The sequence below is a fragment of the Callospermophilus lateralis genome, chromosome 3 (genome assembly GCF_048772815.1).
Source record: "Callospermophilus lateralis isolate mCalLat2 chromosome 3, mCalLat2.hap1, whole genome shotgun sequence".
Classification (NCBI taxonomy): domain Eukaryota; kingdom Metazoa; phylum Chordata; class Mammalia; order Rodentia; family Sciuridae; genus Callospermophilus; species Callospermophilus lateralis.
In genome coordinates, this window is record NC_135307.1 from 26,277,082 (window position 1) to 26,297,355 (window position 20,274).

At 51.7% G+C, this 20,274-nt stretch overlaps 1 protein-coding gene across 2 annotated transcripts in view; it reads right to left on the reverse strand.

The window, feature by feature from the left end:
• Positions 1–20,274, reverse strand: part of Adck1 (aarF domain containing kinase 1) — a 113,505-nt gene that overhangs the window by 18,712 nt on the left and 74,519 nt on the right. For both annotated transcript variants that reach the window (XM_076848065.2, XM_076848066.2), the window contains exons 6-7: positions 9,040–9,198; positions 2,757–2,873 (exon numbers count right to left, since the gene is read on the reverse strand). In XM_076848065.2, coding sequence (XP_076704180.2) covers positions 2,757–2,873; positions 9,040–9,198 — 276 coding nt within the window. The remainder of the gene's footprint in view (positions 1–2,756; positions 2,874–9,039; positions 9,199–20,274) is intronic.

Below are 20,274 nucleotides of genomic sequence, written 5' to 3' on the forward strand. Positions count from 1 at the left end.
AGAAATGGTGGCCACCTTTATCTCCATGGCAACGACGGGAGATGTCCACGCTAAGGCTTGCTGGGTTTGCGAGGAGATCTGTGACCTTGGGTAAGTCACCTTCCCCTCTGCGTCTCTGACACTTCACCTACAGAATGGAAGTCGTCACCCACCCGCAGTCCAGCACATGGAGAGCAGTGGGTACGTGCTAGTGGGAAAGGGGATAGAGGAAGTCACAGCAGGGCCCAGGGATGACGGAAACAGCAGCCGTGGTCCAGCTGCCACCTGGGCACACACACCATGCCCCAGGCCCTGCGCCAGGCCCCGCTTGCGTCTCAGCTCCTACGGCCTCAAAGCCTGGCCAGTTGTCCAGCTCCCTGTGCAGTCACTGATGTGGCCACCGCCCGGGGGCTCCAGGCTCCCCTGCAGCCCAACAGGGATCTAAGGGAGGGGGACGGAGAAGGGAAGGGAGCCAGGACTCTGGAGTCCTGTACACCTGGGTTCCAATCCTGTTCTGCCCCTGCTAGCTGTGTGATGTGGGGCAAGGTGTTGAACCTCTCTGAATATCAGACTTCTCCCTCATCGACGAGGTTCATAACACGCACCTTACGACACACCTGTAAGACAAGATCACGTGCCGCCTGCCTGGCTCGTATGGGTTGTTGATAACATGATTATTATTTTTCCCAAGTAACTCTGAAACCAGCATGCCCCGTTCTGCACGTCTATGGAGAGAACAAACCAACTCTGTCCCCTACGCCTGCCGCACAGAGGCCTCCACGCCCTCCTGCGGCCCCTCCCTGGGCACAAGCCGGGAGTCGGGTGCATCTTCCCGGGTTTGCCCTGTCTTGAAAGTCAAGCGCCTCTGATGAAACGCCATGCGCCCTGCTGGCTGGGTCCCAGAGGTGGGGCTGGGGACGCTGCTGGGATGCAAATCCACCACGGCTAGTGACCCGCAGGCCACCAGTGACCCGCAGGCGGCTAGTGACCCGCAGGCAGCTAGTGACCCGCAGGCTGGGGCCTCTGGGGCCTCTGGCGCCTCTGGCGGAGACCCTTTCAAAAGGCTGTTCAGGAAAAGTCAGAGGGGACCTCCCACCCCGTCCCTTCCCCACCTGCCCAGAAGCCAGCAGTAAGGGAGAGCTTTGGAAGCCCAGGCTGTGCTACCTGCAGTGCCCTCAGAAAGAAGCTGAGTCTGTCTATCCGTCTCTCCCTCCTGAACTTGTGGAGAGTTGACTTATCCTGCTCCAGGAAAGCCCAACTGGCATCTAGGGGAGAGTGGATCCTGTGTCCACCCACACACCTCAAGTCCCCCCCATGGGCTCATAGAGTGCTCTGTCCCCAGCTCCAGGACAAGAGCCTTCCCAGATGGCCTGAGGCCGCCCCAGTGGACCTTTCCAGGCATGTTCCCAGCAGCTGCTCAATGCGTCCCCCATGTAGCCCTCCCTTCATGGCCTAAGAGGAGGAGTGGAACACGGAGGTCTGCCCTTCACACCCAGCTCTACTGGCTGTGTGACCTTAGGCAGGTGACCTTGCCTCTCTGTGCCTGATTCTTTATCTGCAAAATGGAGACCAGATCCCCTCCTATGTTCATCATGAATGAAAGGGCCTACCCTGGGCGGCGGGCATTCCTCAAACACTGGGATAGAAGGAGGTGAAGCAGGGCGAGGAGAGGGCCCAAGGATCCTCGTGAAAACAATGTGGCTTCCCTCCTGGGTGCTAACGCCAGGTCCCTGCTCAGGTGTCCCTGTGGAACTCCCACAGTCCTCACAGCCCCTCCTTGAAGGCAGGTTCCATCCCAGTCCCCACCTACAGAGGCTGCAAAGCCACCGGGAGGCCTGGGCACACTCCCTGCCATTTCCCTGGCTCATCTGCTGAGCCGAGTGTGGCTTTCTCCTCTGGCCATGTCACCACTGGGACCACATGCTCTTCTTCCTGTGTTGCCCCGTGTGGGGGGGGGGGGATGGAAAAGAGCATTCGCCTGATTGGGTCTGGTCCCTTCCCCTCTTTCCTCCCACCCAGCCTTGTGGTAGCCATGTGTCACCGCACTTGAGTCTCCAGGCCAAAGCCCTTCAGTGACCCCCCAGTACCTCCAGAGCCACCCTCAAGCCCTTCACCACCTGCTCCCCACCCAGCTTCGTCCCCCGACTGCAACCCTTGGGCTCCCAGCTCACAGTCCCCCGCTCCCTGAGGGAGGGCCGTGAGGGCTTGGCTGGTGTCTGGCTCCCACGCGAGGCTCTGGGGACTGGGTCTGGTCCCCTCTGAACCCCACACCCACACCTGCAGGAACTAGGAAGAGGGTGAATGCGGTTGAAAGAGCATGGCCCCCTCCCGTAGAGGGACCCCAGGTGACCAGGAAGCAGAAAACGGGGTACAGGCCCTGCCCACTAGCTGGGTGTCCCTGAGATCAAGGCACAGGTGGGGACTCAGGGCCACCATTCCCCCGGCTCTGGAAAGCAGATGCCGTTGGTGGCTGCCACCTCTCTGTTGCCTCCTGCCTGAAGTCCTCGGCAGAGGGTGGGGAGGCGGAAGGGACTAGATGGTCATCAGGCCCCACAGAGGCAGGAGGGCCACGTCCCATTGATTTTACTCCATTATTTTCGGCTGGGTCGGGCTAAAAGGTGAGAAAGATGGACAACGGCTGCAGCAGGCCCAGCACATCCCCGGGTCCCACCAGCAAAGTGGCTTGGGCCGATGGCCTGGGAGAGCCATTCCTTCCACATAGGACTTCCCAGACAAAGCGGCCAGGCAGCCCCGCCAGCCCCGCCCCGGGTCCTCACCTCATTGACATTGATGCGGTTCCGCTCCATGTAGTCCCGGTCGTTGACCTGCCCGCCCTCCAGGAACTCCATCAGGAGGACCCGCTTGGTGGACAGCTCCCAGAAGATCCGAGGGACCTGGAGCAGGAAAGGGAAGGCCAGGGCGTCAGGGAGGCTGGGAGTCGGGCAGAGGACACAGGGACAGAGCGCGATGCTACTTCCCAGGCAGAAGAGCAGAATCTAGGAGAGGAGGTGGGTGGCCCTGGTCCTCAGGCGGGCAGAGACCCCTCCTGTTTGGGGTCCTCAGAATAGCCGGCTTTCCTCAGTGTCCTCCAGTTAAAAGCCAAAACCAAAATTTTGACTTGGGAGAGAAGCACAGGAAATGCTCACACCTGCACGTCAATGTTAAAGGCTCGGGAGGCTGAGGCAGGAGGATCACCAGTTCAAAGCCAGCCTCAGCAAAAGAGAGGCACCAAGCAACTCAGTGAGACCCTGTCTCCAAATAAAATGCAAAATAGGGCTGGGGATGTGGCTCAGCGGTCAAGTTCCCCTGAGTTCAACCCCTTGTACCCTCCCAAAAATATTTCCCCCTCCCCAGCACCCTGCCAGGCCCAGCTAGGGTCGCCCCCATGATCCTAGCTCATCTCGGCCTTTTCACCAGGTAAACAGATGTGTTGTTTGTATTGAAAGAATGAATGAACTTATGCCAGGTGGTATATGTTGTTCCACGTGCCAGTTTCCTACAGACCCTGGGGCAAGCAATGGTGGGCCTGAACCCAACACCTATTTCCAACCTTCCTCTTCCTAGAGATGAAAACTCAACACTTACCCTTCCTGCCTCATAATAGGTCTGGTCATATGACACAGTTCTGGCATATCACACCAACTGGAAATCGGCTTGGGAATTTGGGGAAGGTTTTTATTTTCTTAATTTTTTTTTTTTTTCCAGAAAAAAAAAAGGATGTTTGTATGACATTACTCATCCCCTTCTTTGCCTGCCCTGAAAGTGAGTGCAATTCCTGGAGCTGCAGCAGCCATCTTGCAAATTGTGAGAGAAAAATAAAACAAAATAAAAAATCCAAGAAAATCTGAGATGCCAGCCCCGACACTGTCTCAATACTAAAACAACATGAGCAGGCAATGGCGGCAAGCCTTCTTGATATGGGAGGAAAACTTATCTTTTTTGTTGAAGACACTGTTAATGGTGCCTTTAGCTCTCTGAGAGTGTCTCTCCAACCCTTTCTGACTCTGAGAACACCTAAAAGCCAAAAGGGGAACAGATTTCCCTGGGAGCAGGCAAGAGGCCACTGTGCACCAAGGGCTTCCACGGTGTCACGAGTGGGTGACCCCATCAGTACCACCCGGGCCAGGGAGATTCCTAACTGCTATGCTGCCCCGCGGTTTTGGTGGCCTTGCTCCCTCTGATCATTAAAAACAACCAGGGCAGCCAATTCAAAGGTTTCAGAGAGTAAGAGCCACCCAAGCTCACGGAGCAGGAGAGAGTGGCCCTCCGCCTCCGACCTACTTCCTGTCCCTGAGCTGCTGATCTCTGCCCCATCTCTCTTGCTGGCAAGGTGCCGTCCGTCCATCTCGGTGATGGGTGCACATGGTGCAGCTGGACAGAACCACGGCTCCAACTGAGACCGAGGTGCCATCTTGAGCTCCGCCACTTCCCTGTGGGTTTTGCCGTTTGAGAACCCTGGGCCAGCAGGGCAGTCTGTGCCTCTCTGCTGCTTGGAGATTAACATTTAGACTTAACATTTCTCCAAAAGTGACTTAAAAACGGGATAAGTTCCCCCCCACCACCACCCCCCGTCTGGAGACCTAAGCTTGGCCAGTGGGCCCTGGGGCTCTGGGGACAGGAGACCCCCAGGGCAATCTGAAGGGCTGCCCGGAGACGACCGCAGTGGAAAGAGCAGCAGGCGGCAGGTCCCCTGGGCTTGTCAATCCAAGGCTTGGGCGTGCTGGCGTTTCCCCTCCTACTCCTCACTCCTTCCACATGACCTGTCCAGGCTGACGGAGGACGTGCCCCTGGCTTCGTCTGCTCACGTCTAAAATCTGGAATATCAAACCTGGGAGAAGAAGGGGTTTCACCAGGAGGTCCGGGAGCACCGTAGATGGACATAAGATAAAAACGCCTCCAAAATGACAAACTGCTCCCAGCCAGCTAGGAAGGGGACTTGTCCCTGAATCTCCATGTGGGCAGAAGGGCCTGCGGTCACTACGCCTGACAGCCAGATCTCACCAGTCCCTGCCTCGGCCTCTTCCATCAAAGTGTCGGGAAATGAAAGGGGAAGATTGGAAAGAGGTGATCAGAGCTTCCAGGACCCTGGGGCCAAGGTCTCTCTCCCAGCTACAGAGCAGGGGCCCCACCTGTGGGCTCCACCAGGTCCCACATTGAGGCCAATCCTGACCCAAAGCAGGTTATGGAAATTTCTACCCCAGACCCTGGGTGGGCCTGAGCCCCACACTCTGGCCTGACCTTGTGCTCCTACCCTGTTCCCGTGCTTTGGTTGTCTGGACCAGCACCTGTCACCAGGGTCACGGTTTTCCATAACCAGAGCCGGTGAGCAGAGTGCAGACCCGGATCCAGACAGCTGGGCTGAGCTCCGTTCTGCCTTCTGCAAGCTGCGAGACTCGGGGTGTGTTTTATAGCTTCTCCGGGTGCCAGCCTTCCCACCAGCAAAACGGCGGTGACAGTTCCAGCAGAAGCAACACCCCCACTCCCTACTCAGCCGAGCAGAGCACTGGTGCTCAACGTGGTACCAGCCACAGAGCAACATCAGGACAAATGTCAGCTGCCCCATGACACCACACAGCGGATCACTCGGGCTCTCATTCATACCAGGGCTCAGTCAATGCCACAGGCAGTTCCCAGTCATTCAGATCTTTCCCACAAAGTGTCCCCAAGGCAGAACAAAAGAGTGGCCTGACATGCGGGCTCGCGGCCAGGCTGCCTCCATTTAAAGACTGCTTCTGCCTCCGCTGGCAGCTGTGCAACCTTGGGTAAATGATTCCACCTCTCTGGGCCTCAGTTTCCCCATGGATGATACAGGATTAGGAATGGCGCCTCCTCTGTGAAAGTGTCTACCGTGGCACATGCCTGTAAAAAATGCTAACTGTCCCTCCTTACACATCAGGAGTTGTTCATCTATGGGTCTAGGAAGCCATCATGCTCCTCCAAAAATGTGCACACCGTCTCAGAGTTCACCGGCTTCTGGAGAGTCCCAGGGTCCTTAAGATGAGAAACCTTGGAGTGGCTCTGCCATCAGTTGGCCCTGTCCCCTCCCCACCTCTGAACATGCAGACACGCCCTTCCTGTCCCTTCCTAAGCCCTGCAGTTAGAAGGCTTTCCCCTTCCTGCCTGGTCCCCAGTGGTCACTTAGTCCAGTCACAAACCTCACTGCTTGTCCCGCGCACTTTCTGCAGCACACACCCTCTGGCTCCAGACCCACCAGGCCCTGACCTTGACCCTTGGGCCTGGCTGCCCCTCCCCTTCCTCCAGGCCCTCCCCCCCCACACACACCATATCTGCATTCAGGGCCCGTCTGAGGCTCCCAGATTCCTAGCAGGGGCTGAGGTCATTAAGCCCGGCAGAAGCTCCGGAAGACGCCCCCCCACGCTGAGAGGTAGGCTCTTTGCGGAGGCTTAATTACGCACAGATGTGGTGACGGGGTGCCAGCGAGCAGAGGCAATCCATCTCCAGACTGAAGAGCCGAGCTGGCTTCACAGCGCAAAATCCACTTCCCACTTGTGATGTGTTTAGGCAGAATTGATGACTTCGAGAGCCTTCGGTCCGCCACGGTCTCAGGAATGGTGTGCGAGTTCTGGCAGCGGCAGGTCACGTCGGTGCATTAATTATTTCCCGGTTTGGCATCCTCGTTTCAAAAATTTGTGTTATTACTATTTGTACAAGTCTTGGTCTAGCAGTTGTGAGTGGGCCTCAGCCAGGGGACGATTTTGCTGTTTCCATGGAAACGGTGGAGGAGATGGCTGTTTGTCTGGCTCAGAGTTCTGGCTCTGAGGGGCACCCCTGCCAGGGGGAATGGCAACACAGAACCCCGAGATGAGCACCAGACTTGGAATCAAAAAATCCAGGTGGTAGCTCAAGCTCCTCTACTCGAGGGCTGTCATAGGTGAGATGGGACAGTGGCTGGTGGGAGGATTCACTGTCAGGACCCGCAACAGTGCCTGACACGGAAGGGACATTCCATCAGTATCACCCACCCCCCAGTATGGTGAGCACTTCCAGATGCCCTCTGAGCTCTTCATCCTGGGTGGACTTAGTACTTCCTCTTGGGAATCCACCAAAACAAAGAAAGGACACAATCCGTCCTATCACAACACGTTCGTATGTTTGTTCCCCATTAGATGGAAAGCTTTCCAGGGCAGGGGCCAACCCCCAGCTCCCAGCATAGCGACAGGCTCAGGAAATACCCAATAAATACAGGATAAAGGAATAGGAAAAGATGATAGGCAAGCAGAAGCACATTTCAGGCTGTCCGGCATTGTTCACGGTACCACTTATCCGGGAGAGCCTGTTTTCACTGAACTGGTGGTTTGAGCTTCAAGACAGGGCAGTTACCAGATCCAGCCTACACTTTTGGACTTATGTGCACAAGAGAGTTGACACATTCATAATTACGACAGAAGCAACGAAAAGCACACTAAGAGCCTAGAGACAGACCCGATCCCCGACACACCTGAGTGGCAACGCCCTCCACCAAAATCAGCCCATCGAAATACGGCACTGACCGGAGCGTCTGGATTGTCAGGGGGTTGGTAGAGACACGTCCTCTCTAATCTGGACAGTGGGAGTGGAAATTCCTCATGATGTCCAAAAGCCACATGAACACCAGAGCCAAGAACAGCAGAGCCTTGGCCACCCAGGGAACTGCGATGCCCCCAACCCAGGAGGACGGCCACTTGGCTGGAAGCAGCACGAGGAGTTGTTGAGGACTCTCTGACCACGCCCACAATCTCCAGCCTCCTGAGCCAAGAGAACTGGACCAATGGCTTCCAGAGTTCCAGCTCCCCATGAAGACTACCAGGAAGTCAGCCCTGTACCATCCCAGTAAAGGGACCCCCAGGGTGCCTGAATGATGAGCCCCACGGAGGGGCCAAAACCTGTTGGAATAACGGCTGTGCTGGCATGCATCCCGCTCATGCCAACCCTGTGCCCTGTGGGGACATGAGGAGTCCTCAGAGACCAGCTCCTTAGCAGAGGGCCATGCCGGGCTCCACATCTTCAGGGCACTCGAGAGCAGCCCCAGGGACACTCTCAGCCACGGCTCTGCACCACCTGATACTGCTTCCCACATCAAGTGTCTTCCATCCCACAGGTAGTTCTGCTGTCACCCTTGTTTTGGAAACACAAATCTGTCCCAGTGCAGTTGACACATTGGAGAGTGGCCTGATCATGACACACACCGTCACCTGCTAGCCAGGCTGTGCAAACGGAGCTGCGCCCAGCGCACTGTGCCACCAGGGAGTACGTGAAACGCACACGCACCTCAAATCTCACATGTGCGGTGAGTCACCTGCACCCACTGTTACAACTTCCTGTCCCACGTCCGAGGACCTTTTTGCACCTCACATCAGTTCACAAGGGGCAGCCTGCTGAAGCCCATTTCCACAGGCAGATCAAGGCAAGGTGCCCCGTGGATTATGGTCTTAGGTATTTCTTAGCCATTTAAAATGCATGAGACTGTGCTGCTCTCCTTATGAGTGCCTACTCCCCTTCCTTCTCTATGTGGCTGATGAAGTTTTTGAGTGCTGCCCCCTATGCCCATTTCCCCCATAAGCCCTGCGCCTTCTGTGGTGTGGATTTACCAGCATGGTGATTTCCAGGAACACAAGCCGTGTGACAGCGGAACTCACTGTATATCACAGGAGTAAATGCCAATGTGATGTACATGCATTTGGGAGAGGGCCAGGGGACCATAGTGTTGGCCATCATCCTTGTTATCACCATCAACATCATCACCCCATGCCACGGAGGTCAAGACCACAGCGCACAGGCCCCTGGGTAGTGTTCAGTGTCTTGTGATCGCAGGTTATACAATAAACATCTGTTCCGTGGACTGACAGGTCAGCACTCACGCTAGGTATTTCTTTAGAAACTGCCTCCGAGAGCTTTAATATGTATCTCCAGTGACAAATCATTCATCCTCAGTAAGAAAACTCGGGAAGAAAATGTCTCAACTCACATTCTATAAGGGGAAAATTTCAGAGCAGGAATCAATCCCCCACCCCCTGCCCTCTTTCACTGGAAGCATGGGCCCCACCACCCTGTCCCTCTTACCTTTAAGAAGTCAAAGTGCTTCAGCATTTGAGCCACTTTCTCAGCATTCCTTCCTTCGTTGAGGAAATCCAGCTCCAAAGGCAGGTTCTTCTTGGCCTCATCCACCAGCCACATAAACTCAAACTCTGGGAACAGCTGCTTCACAGCCAGGGCAAGCACCTGAAATCATCAAGCACCTCATCAGCCGCCCACAATGCCCACCAAGGAAGGTACATCTACCCTCTGTCTCCGTCTTGCCCCTGGAGTGGGTGGGGAAACGGCTCCCCTGGTTTCCATTTCTATAACTGCACCAAGTCCAAAATGATCACAGCTCAGCTGCTGCCACTGTGACCATGATGACCACTTGCTGGGCATTCCCCATATGCCCAGCGCTGGACAAAATGCTTTCCTTACTCTCCCACCAAATCTTCACAACTCTGGGAGGTACCTGGGTACACAACTTACCATCTCCATTCTATAGATGAAGAAATTCGGGCTCTGAGAGTTTGTGTGATTTCCCTGAATTTGCCCAGCAAGGAAATGCAGAGCCAGAATTCCACCTGGGTCTACCTAACTCCCAAACCCTTGCTCTTAAGCAATTTGCCAAACTGTTTTGTTGCTGCCCCCAGATTTGTTCTCCACCATCTGCAAAGCACAGACAGTGCTTCGGCTATAACTTCCATTTTTTTTCTTTTTTTTTTTTTTCTTTTTCTTAAACTGGGTGGTGGGTACTTGAGCATTCATAATTGAGGTTGAGCATTCTGATCCAAAAACCCCAAAACAGAAATGTTCCCAAATCTGAAACTCTGAGCCCTGATAGGACACCAGAGAGGAAATTGACACCTGCCCTCGTGTTATAGGCTGCAGTCCAAATGCAGGTGCACTAAAAACCACATATAAAATTACCTTTAGGCTATGTGTATAAGGTATAACTGAAACATAAATGAATTTCATGTTTAGACTTGAGTCCCAGCCCTAAGATAGCTCATTTTGCATATGTAAATATTCCAGAATATAAAAAAAAAATCTGAAATAGTTCTAGTTCCAAGGTACAGCATACTCGATCTGTATTTTCTGTACTCTCTGTGTAAAATATTTCATGATGAAAAATTAAATTGGAATAAAGGAACAAACAGTCTAAACAGGAGGAACAGAAGATAAGGGATTTGACTACCCAGATGAAAAGCTTGGATTTTTGGCAATTAGGGCCCACTGTGGATTCGTCAGTGAGGGCATGCTGAAAAGGGAGGTTTTATTTTATTTTTATTTATTCATTTGTTTGTTGGTTGGTTGGTTGGTACTGGGGATTGAAGCAGGGGTGCTTAACTACTGAGCCACATCCCCAGCTCCTTTTTATATTTTATTTAGAGGCAGGGTCCACTGAGTTGCTAAGTGCCTCACTAATCTGCTGAGGCTGGCTTTGAACTTGCAATCCTCCTGCTTCGGCCTCCCCAGTTGATGGGATTACAGGCGTGTGCCACTGTGCCCAGCAAAAGGGAGGTTTAGAAGACTTGTCTAGCTTTCAGGTGTCGGTTTAAGGATGTTAAATTAAACATCGGAGGTGGAGAGCAAGAGCCCAGTGAGATGCACAGAGCACGCCACAGCCCACTCCCCAAGGGGCAGAGACTTAGTGCCTAGCTCCCCCTGGATTTTGAGGCAGTTTCACAAGTTCCCATGTGACATCTCTGTGGCAAGTGAACAAGAGTGATACCAGGGGCATGGAGGTGTTCTAGAATCCAGAAGGGTCACACAGAAGGCAGCCCCCTGCTCTCTCACCTGAGTCCTCCTTTTGGCATTCAAAGCCAGGCCTGGGGAGGACCTAACTGATTGACCCAGTGATTCTTGGTATTGACTGAGGTCCAAGCTCTCTGATAACATCCCACTCCAGCCCTGGCTACAGCAGATGGGAATGAACAAGAACTAATATTCCATGGGCCAGCTGGTGTCAACAGACCTTCCCCTTCCAATCTTCCCAAAAGGACTTCCTGAGCTCCAGCTGAGAGCCTTGTCATGTGCCTCTGCCTGCAAAGGTCTCTGTATTATGCATACTGCGTTGGGCATGTGTGATACGAAATTAATAAATAAATAAATTCAAAGCAAAGCCATTAGCTATGAAGCATTTACAGCCTGGTTTTTAAACCCCATGTTCAAGGTGATATGCCACACACCATTCTGAAAGAATCATCACATGGGGTTATTACGGTCAATTTCTAACAAAACCCTTTTTAATTGCCTTAGGCTGTAGTCTCATTTCTTTTCAGTCTCGTCCGGTCTCTCATGGGCTAGACCTGTGACCTTACACCAATCAATTTTATTCGTTTTGTTTCTGTTTGTGTAACACGAAACAAGAAGGGAAAGGTAACAACAGAGACACCCCGGCCACCTACATCAGACCCAGGCACCGGGACGATGCAGCCTCCAGGCATGACATCTTGTCAGGTGTCCCCAGAGGGGCCTTAGGTGCACCAAAGCAGGGCCAGAAGCAGACACATAGGAAAGAGAAGTGACTCACCAAGCGAGGCCCAGGGGGAGGGCACGTGGGCCATTGAAGGCACCTGAATTCCACTCTCTGGGCTTTGAACTCAAGCAACAGAAGCTCTACAGAATTTCGCTCTGGTCTAAATTCCAGAGGGCTTTACCCCGTAAAGGAGAGAGCCGGAGGGAGGTTCCTCCTAGTTCAGTCAATATGCACTAATTACCTCCAGGTAGTTACCTTGGGCCAAATGTGGGTAGACATGGGAGAGCTACCTGCAGCCCAGAGAAGTCTGTATACAAGGCAGAGGCTTCTGCCCAAGCAATACTCACTCATTATAGGGTCATTGCTATTTGTGAAACTTTAAAATATCATTAATATCCAAATTGCATTGAAAGGTACTTTAAAGATTTTTCTGTTACTGATCAATTATATGATTAGTCATTACTAATGCCATTGGTTATTATTAATACCTCATGCCATTAATCATAAAATCAGCCATACGTTTTTATGGATTTATATTAATTGCTAATAACTAATTAGTAAACTACTTCATAACCCAAAAAGCATTCTGTGGGTGGCAGGTTACTCTGTTGAATACAATAGTCTCCTCTAATCCAAGAAGAATATATCCTAAGACCCTCCCAAAGGATGCCTGAAATTGCAGATAGTACGAAACCCTATGTATACTATGTTTTTCCCCCTATCCAAACAGACCTATAATTTATAAATCAGGCACACAAGAGATTAAAAAGAATAACTAAGTAGAATATTTAAAATAATATACTGTAATAAAAATTACATGAATGTGGCCTCTCCCTCTCTCTCTCTCTCTCTCTCAAAACACCTTATTGTGCTGTATTGACTATGCTTGACTGTGGACAACTGAGTCCATAGATAATTGAAACCACAGAAACTGGAATAGCAGATAACAGGGGTCTACTGTCCTCTAAAATGAAAGGACCTGGAGCTGGGGATGTGGCTCAGTGGTAGAGCACTTGCCTAGCATGTGTGAGGACCCAGGTTCATCCCTAGCACCAGGAAAAAAAAGGGGGGTGGTGGTTCTGTTTAAGTCAGTGGCTTAGATTCCCAGCAGTTCACCAGCCCCCTTCCAGAAAGATGTCATTTGAAAGCCTGATGTCAGCTGTGAAGCCCAGAAAATGTATAAACTGCACACATTTCGGGGGGGGGGGGGTCCCACCAACTTCTCGACATGCACTGGGTGGGAAGGGGATCAGGTGAAGAGTCATCTGCAGGGCAGGTGGAGGAGGGGTGGTGTCTGCTGGTGCCATTTTCAACTCTTCTTGGCCAACGAGAGTAAAATAAAACTCCTTAATTTCACCGTCTGTTTTCATCCAGTCCCCTTAGAGCTGCCCTAAGTAGATTCATTTCGGTTTCTTTTTGACAACAGATGCAATCGACTAAAATAAAGCAGGTGTTGTTGTCAATTTGCCTTTTTTGATTTTTCTCCCAAAATGTATCTTCTCCATAAAATTCTTCCAACAGCCAATGTTTTCGCCAGGGCCTAACACATACGCAACACCCAGCAGATGTTTATTGGGTACTCACATGAATGAATGAGTGAATAAGTCAATAAATGAACACATGAATATTTCAAAGGGTTTGTCTTCTCCTGTGAGATGATTATATGGTCACATTTGTGTTATCAAAATGAAGTCAGGTTTTGTTTCTGTTATTTGGGTGGAATCATCCCTTCAGAAAAATTGAGAATTTTCTACTTAATCTAGAAACTTATGAATCAATTAAGGTATATTCAATAATTAATATTTCCTTCAAGGTAAAATAATGAAACTATTTTCCTATAGAGTAATTGGCTCATAGAAGAAAAAAAAAAATAATTGATTGTAAGCCAGCCAGAAATATAACAGAGAAATAGGTCACATAGAGAAGTTTAAAAACTAGTAATTGTTATTTGTAATTGCACAAACAAAGGAAATTATCATTATCTGTACCACGACTATAGGCCAGGCTGTGTGCTCTAAGATACTTTACATAGATATCCTCATTTTATCTTTTTCCTGCCCATTTTACAGAGGTACATAAGTTCCTAGAGGTTAAAGCAATTCTCCAAGTTTGGAACGATCCACACAGGATCTAGACTGAGGTACTTCTTGTTCTTTCTTTAGGAAGTCCTACCTCCTGCAATACCATGTAGGAAAATACAATAGGAAGCTAAGATAAGGCAGAGAAAGAGCTTTGCAAATTATGAAATTCGAATGAAATGTCAGTTACTGTTATCAAGTTATTATATACTATAAAAGAAATAATGCTCATGGAAAAGCAGCCCACTAAATAGAATGCCACACCAAGCCAAACTGGTAAAAATGGATGTTCGACAAGAATCGAAAATCAATTCAGAGTGATGTAAATAGCTTGCCATTCATGGGTTTATCTTTGTTCGGATAAGTTATTAAAGTGCATGCTTTTTAGAAAACAGAATTATAGTGTGACAAGAAGTTTCTGTGGGGTGGCTTATGTCGCTGCATATTTTATATATGTTTTTTTTTTTTAAATCAGCCATTGGATTTTGTGTCAACACAAACATTACCTAGCCACCCACCATTCAATCGACACATTTTAGAAAAGACTCAAGATGACAGACAGCAGGCACTGAATAGGCTGCTCAGAAACTTGACTGTCACAGTCTTTATTTTTAGTGACCCTTGGGATAGGCCAGATGACAACAAGCACGCAGACCACAGAATTCCACCCCATGCCCTGGGGACCACGGTACAGGGAAGGCATGGTACTTAGCCATGAATTAGATTCCTCAGGGAGTGACAGCGTGAGGCGTGTTCGTCGTCACTGTTGGAAGCTTGAGAGACAACATGGAGTAAGATGGGGTGGTACTATGGGACCTGGGGATTATAGTCACATCCCCATTCACAGGCCATCGGAGTCCCATTCCACTTCCAAGCAGTGGGAGGTGGCCGGCTGAGTGCCCCGCCTTTGTGGGCAGGACACGACTGCGGCAAAGCTGACCCACCAGCAGACAGCCAGGCGGCACCTCATCGGTCCCCTTCCTGCTGAATCAGTGTTCCCATCTCTGGGCCAATTAGTCTGGCTCTGGACAGCCATCCAAATCAATAAGAGTCACTGGCTGTGCATCTAGAAGTAGCGTGGCCCCAACTGCAAAAGGGACAGTGTCAGGTGATAATGACAAAGCTGAAAAACACCCCGGGGCTTGGCTTCTTTATTGTGCAAAGTCACTAGCATCATCAGAGTCATTCACACACTGCGCAGTGACAGCTTCCGTTGCCTGTCACAACCCAGAGATGGTCCCCTTCCCCAACAGGAGGGACTGCTTCCCAGGAGACACAAAACACTAGGGTGGCACACGCTCCGGGCACCAACCCAAGTGCCATCGCTCCCACCTTCCGGGTTAGCAGAACCCCGAGTCTTTATGTCCTCCGTGTCCTTGGCAGGCCTCCGCCTGGGAAGGAGAGCGGTGACTGGTCTAGGCCAAGCAAGGTGGTCCCACTTCTCCTGCCCAGACCAACTCAGGCCTGGGCATTACTTCTTGTCAATGAGAAATGAAGCAAATTCTCTGAGGGAACTAGGGAACTTTCTTTTTTGATAAGAAGCAAAAAAAAAAAAAAAAAGCACACACACTCTGGTATCTAGATGTCACCAGGAATGGTGCAGTCGTTGTAGGCATTAGTTTAAGAGAACGAGGCCAGGAAGCTGAGAGGGCAGAGTAAAAGATGGCAAGAAGCTAGGTCCTTACAAATCACAGTGAGGTGCTGGGTTAGTCAACCTTGGGACAGCTGGTCCAACTTCCAGACATCTTCTCCAGGGAGCTAATATGGGCTGTTAGCATCTATACTACTTTTTCTTGGACTTTCTCATTTTTTGCAGCCAAAAGCATCCTAACTGATACAACCAGAAGTCCCAACCTCCTCACTCTCCGAAAGTATCCCTCCCGTAGACCTCTACCCACTTTATCTTTATAGCAGGTATGTGTTTGGATTCACAAGGTCAGCTTCCCAAAAAAGCAAGTACGCAGAGGGTAAGCCTATCAGTCACCTTCTCTTTAGTGTGAATTACTTTCACCAGATGACCTTCCTCTCAAAACCAGGTAGGGAGCCATCCAGGGTTGTGGGGGAGAGGGACCATAGTGAACGAGAAAAATGAAAGCACAGAATACCTGGTACTGGCATGAAAGAAAGCACAGGAGGCTACACAGGAACGTATCCTTGTCCCCCTGTCTCTAAGATTCTGGTGGCTAAGGTGGCCCTCATGTTCCCTAGAAATCATTCTTCTCCATACCTGTACATCTGAACTCAGGAAAAACAAATAAACAATATTTATCAAAAATTTCAAACAAATGAGTTTTCTAATTAGACCCTTCTGGTTTTACAGCCAGGGAGGATGGCCCAGGTAGGACTTTCTTCATCAGAGACCAAGCCCAGAGACAAGGCAGTGCCATCTGGTGCCGCTGCTGGTCTATGGAGCTGTGGCCTCAGGCCTCCTTCCCAGCGGCTCTCCTGCGGCCACAAGGTAGGGTTTGCAGTCTACCCTCTGATCCCAGCACTGCTCTCACCACGGCCAAGCACAGTGGCTACTCGGCTCTGCACACAGATTGCCAGGTCACGCTGCCCAAGAAAAGCATCTCATGTTTATCTCAGGGAGGAAGATGCCAAACCTGCTATTGTTGTGGCTGACTTAGAGCCATCGTGACTGAAGCACCCAGCCAGGTCATGAGCAGAGAAAAGTGACTGCTATCGCCCCAGCCCAGGGGCCCTGATGCATTGCTGGGCAGAGGCAGATTCCTGCCTGGCTCAAGAGTGTTCAGGAAACTCAGGGATCCTCCATGACCCCCCAGTTCATGCCCAGCGTCACTGGACAACCCTGGTCCCTCACCCGCGGCTCCCTTTGCAATGCGCACAGCAGCTATTCCAAACTTTCACCCGCCCCCCAACCCCCAGTGCCACCTCCTACCCTCTCTTCTTAGCAGATGGTCTTGCCTCCTACTTAGAGAAAAAATAGAGGCTATCAGGCTGGTACGCTCTCTGCTGCCCACTCTCTCCCTCCTCCTCCGCCCCACACTCCTCCGCCCCTGGTCTTGCTGCCTTCCTCCCATCTCAGAACAAAGGCCTATTGGAGGCCAACGATTCCTCTGGGATCCTGGTGCCCAACCTCCTGAATCTCCTCCTGGACTTAACCTAGCAACTACTTCTCTCTGCCGAATCTGCAATCCCTCCTGTTCCATCCATTGCAAGCCTGCTCACCTGTCCCTGTCACTTAACACCCGTGCTCTGCTCTGACCCGCCCCATCCTTCTTGGCTGAGCAGGAGAAGAACATGCTGCATTAAGTGTCTCTCCGTCGCTGGGTCTCACTTCTCTTTCACCTGACTCTTATCATTGAAGCTGCTTTTTCTAACAACAATAAATTGCCAATCCAGCCAGGTATGGTGGTCCACGTCTCTAATCCCAGCAACTGGGGAGGCTGAGGAAGGAGGATCACAAGTTTGAGGCCAGCCTTGGCAACTTAGGGAGAGCCTTTCTTAAAATGAAAAAAAAAAAAATTAAAGGCTGGAGATGCGGCTCAGTGGTACAGTACCCCTTGGATTCATTTCCCAGCACCACAAAAAAAAAAAAAAGTCAGGGAAAAAATAGAAAAAAAATGCCAAATCCAAAATACCCTTTTCAGTGCCTCACTGGTTTGATCTCCCACTTGACAACAGTGAGCAATTCTGGCAAATTCTATTTTACAAAATGGCTGCAACAACACTCCCACTCTAGTGTGCTTCCTGAACCTGGCCACACCCCTGTGAGCGGTAGGCTCTATTTCCTACACCAGAACCAAGGAAGACTTTGCAACTGCTTCCACCAACAGAGTAAAAGAGAAATGATGCCACGTGATTTCCCAGGTTATGTCACAGAACTTCTTCTCTGGGGACAGAGAATCTGCCACCACACCATGAGAGAGCCCAAATAGCCATGCAGAGGCCCATATGGTGAGGAAAGAGGCCCTAGCCTCAGCCCTGACTGAGCCTCAGGCCACAGCCACCCCCATCTTGCCAGCCATGGGTCGAAGCCACCTTCGGGGTGGATCTCCGAGTCCAATAAGGGCTGCACGAAACAGACGGCTTCCTCCACCAAGCCCTGGCCAAACTGCAGGGTCACAGCCAACCTCAGGACCGCCATGTTCAGCCTGTTAGGGTTTCAGTATCAGGTGTGAGACAATGCAAGAAAGTTTAGAGGTGAAGCAACTGAATTTTGAGAGTTTTAACCTAATCAGTGCATTAATCCCCAGATAGGGATTAAGTAGGTAGTACTGCAAGCAGGTAGAGGATGCTGGAAGAAGTAGGTCATGGTGAGGGTTGGGGGACTGACTTTGGGATTTCTATTATGTCCTTGGTGAGTATTATGGTTTAGATGTGGTGTCCCCCAAAAGCTCACATGGGAGACAATGCAAGAAAGTTTAGAAGAGAAATGATCGGGTTATAGCCTTAGCCTCATAGTGACTTAGCCCCTGATGGGATTGACTGAAGTGGGAGGGTGTGGCTGGGAAGGTGGGAATGGGGGCTAGCTGGGGGAGGGGGGATGGGGGCTAGCTGGGGGAGGGGGGGATGGGGGCGTGGCTGGGAAGGTGGGGATGGGGGCTAGCTGGGGGAGGGGGGGATGGGGGCGTGGCTGGGAAGGTGGGGATGGGGGCGTGGCTGGGGGAGGTGGGGATCGGGGCGTGGCTGGGGAGGTGGGGATGGGGGCGTGGCTGGGGAGGTGGGAATGGGGGCTGGCTGGGGAGGTGGGGATGGGGGCGTGGCTGGGGAGGTGGGGATGGGGGCGTGGCTGGGGGAGGTGGGGATGGGGGCGTGGCTGGGGGAGGTGGGGATGGGGGCGTGGCTGGGGAGGTGGGGATGGGGGCGTGGCTGGGGAGGTGGGGTGGGGGCGTGGCTGGGGAGGTGGGCATGGGGGCGTGGCTACAGGAGGTGGGCATGGGGGCATGGCTCTGGGTGGGCATGGGGGCGTGACTTAGGGTATATATTTTGTATCTGGAGAGTGAAGTGTGTGCTTCTTGATCACCTTGATGCGGGCTGCTTCCCTCAGCCACACTCTCCTGCCATGATGCTCTGCCTCACCTGGGGACAAGAGCAATGGAATCAGCCATCTACAGACTGAACCTCTGAAACCATGAGATCCAAATAAACTTTTCCTCCCCTACTTCGAGCTTGTCAGGCGTTTGGGTCACAGCAGCCAGAAAGCCGACTAAAACACAGCAGCCGTGTCTTGAGATGGCTCCTTGTGTGGCATGAGATACCCGACAGGGCGCCCTCTTCTCCAAGGTTCTCCATCAGATGAGGCAGCTGTGCTCAATCCTGGTTCTCCTGGGACCTCGCTGACGACACCTCCGCAGACCCCTCACCCTCCTGGTTCCACTTCCCCAATGACATGCTCCTCACTTCTCTTTCCTCACCACCCCCTAAGAGTGAGATCCTCTGGGTGGCCCCAGACAGATGCCAGCATGAGCCTCCTTCCTCCTTAATCCTGCACCCATATTCCAACCTGAACTCCAGAGCAAGCGGAGCAGCCCCATCCCAAGTCACCCACAGCAGCATCTCGCCCCCTCGGCTGCCCCTTTCACTTCGCTGAGATCCACTGATACCTCCTGACTCTCCTAAGAAACCATCTTCCTGGGTGCCCTTGCCAACGAGCTTAAAGGACAACACTGGTGGGATACTGTGGCTCCAACTCCCAGGCCCTAGACCTGGCTGGGGATAACACTCCAGTCCTGGATCCTACCAGGTTTCCCCAGCTCCTGGCCTCCAGAAAACCACCTCTTCTCTTTGCCCCTCAACCTTGAGGGTAGCAATGACGTCCTGCTCTTTGTGAGTGCCTCACCATCCTATTTGGGGGTCTCAGCAATCCCACCCCTCACTTTTCTGTTTGAAACACCTAGAGAAATTTCTTTTTCCTGGACCAGACCCTGGCTGAGACACATGGTTAAAGGCATCCAAACTTAACCACTTAAGCTAGAAAGCTGAGAGATATTTCCGTCTCCTTCTTCCCATCCACACCAGTCCTTGCTCCCTCCCCAGGTAAAGCTGGTCACAAGGTCTGGATGATTTCACCACCTGAGCTCATCTCCCTCCCGCCCCCACAACACTGCCTTGTTTCACATCATTCTCTCTCTCAGACCAATGCAGCAGCCCCTCAATTAGTCTCCTGGCTATAATCTTTCTGCCTCTCAATACAGTCCCCAGAATGCCAATGGATTTTTATTTTTAATGCATATCTGATCATGACAGTCCCCTGATTAAAATTCTTAAAAGGTTCCCCACAGACTACAGGAGAAAATCAGAACTGCTCAGTCCCACAAATACATGGTGAGCATTGACCAGGTAGAGTGCTCTCAGCCTGGAACACAGGCTGCCATCCGTCACGCCTACCTTCCCAGCCTCATCTCCAACCACTCCTGCTCACGCCATCTGAACTAGCTGAAGTTCTCCAAGCACAGTGCCTTCACACATGCTGGGCTGTCCTTCCCCTGCCCTGCTGAGGTCATTTCCTTAGTGAAGCCTCTCGACATCTCCATCCACCCAGACACCCTGCAAACACCCCTTTGACAGCACTCAGGCCCCATACTGGGGATGTTTGTTTACACACCTGTCTCCTGCATAAACAGGGAGCCCTGCCAAAGATGAAGACAGAGCTCACTCACTCTCATGTTCCCAGCACCTCTTAGGACGTGATGCAAGAAGAGCCTTCCTGTATGTGTTCAGTGTAAAGTGAGTTCAAAGAAGAAGAGTCCAGAGTAA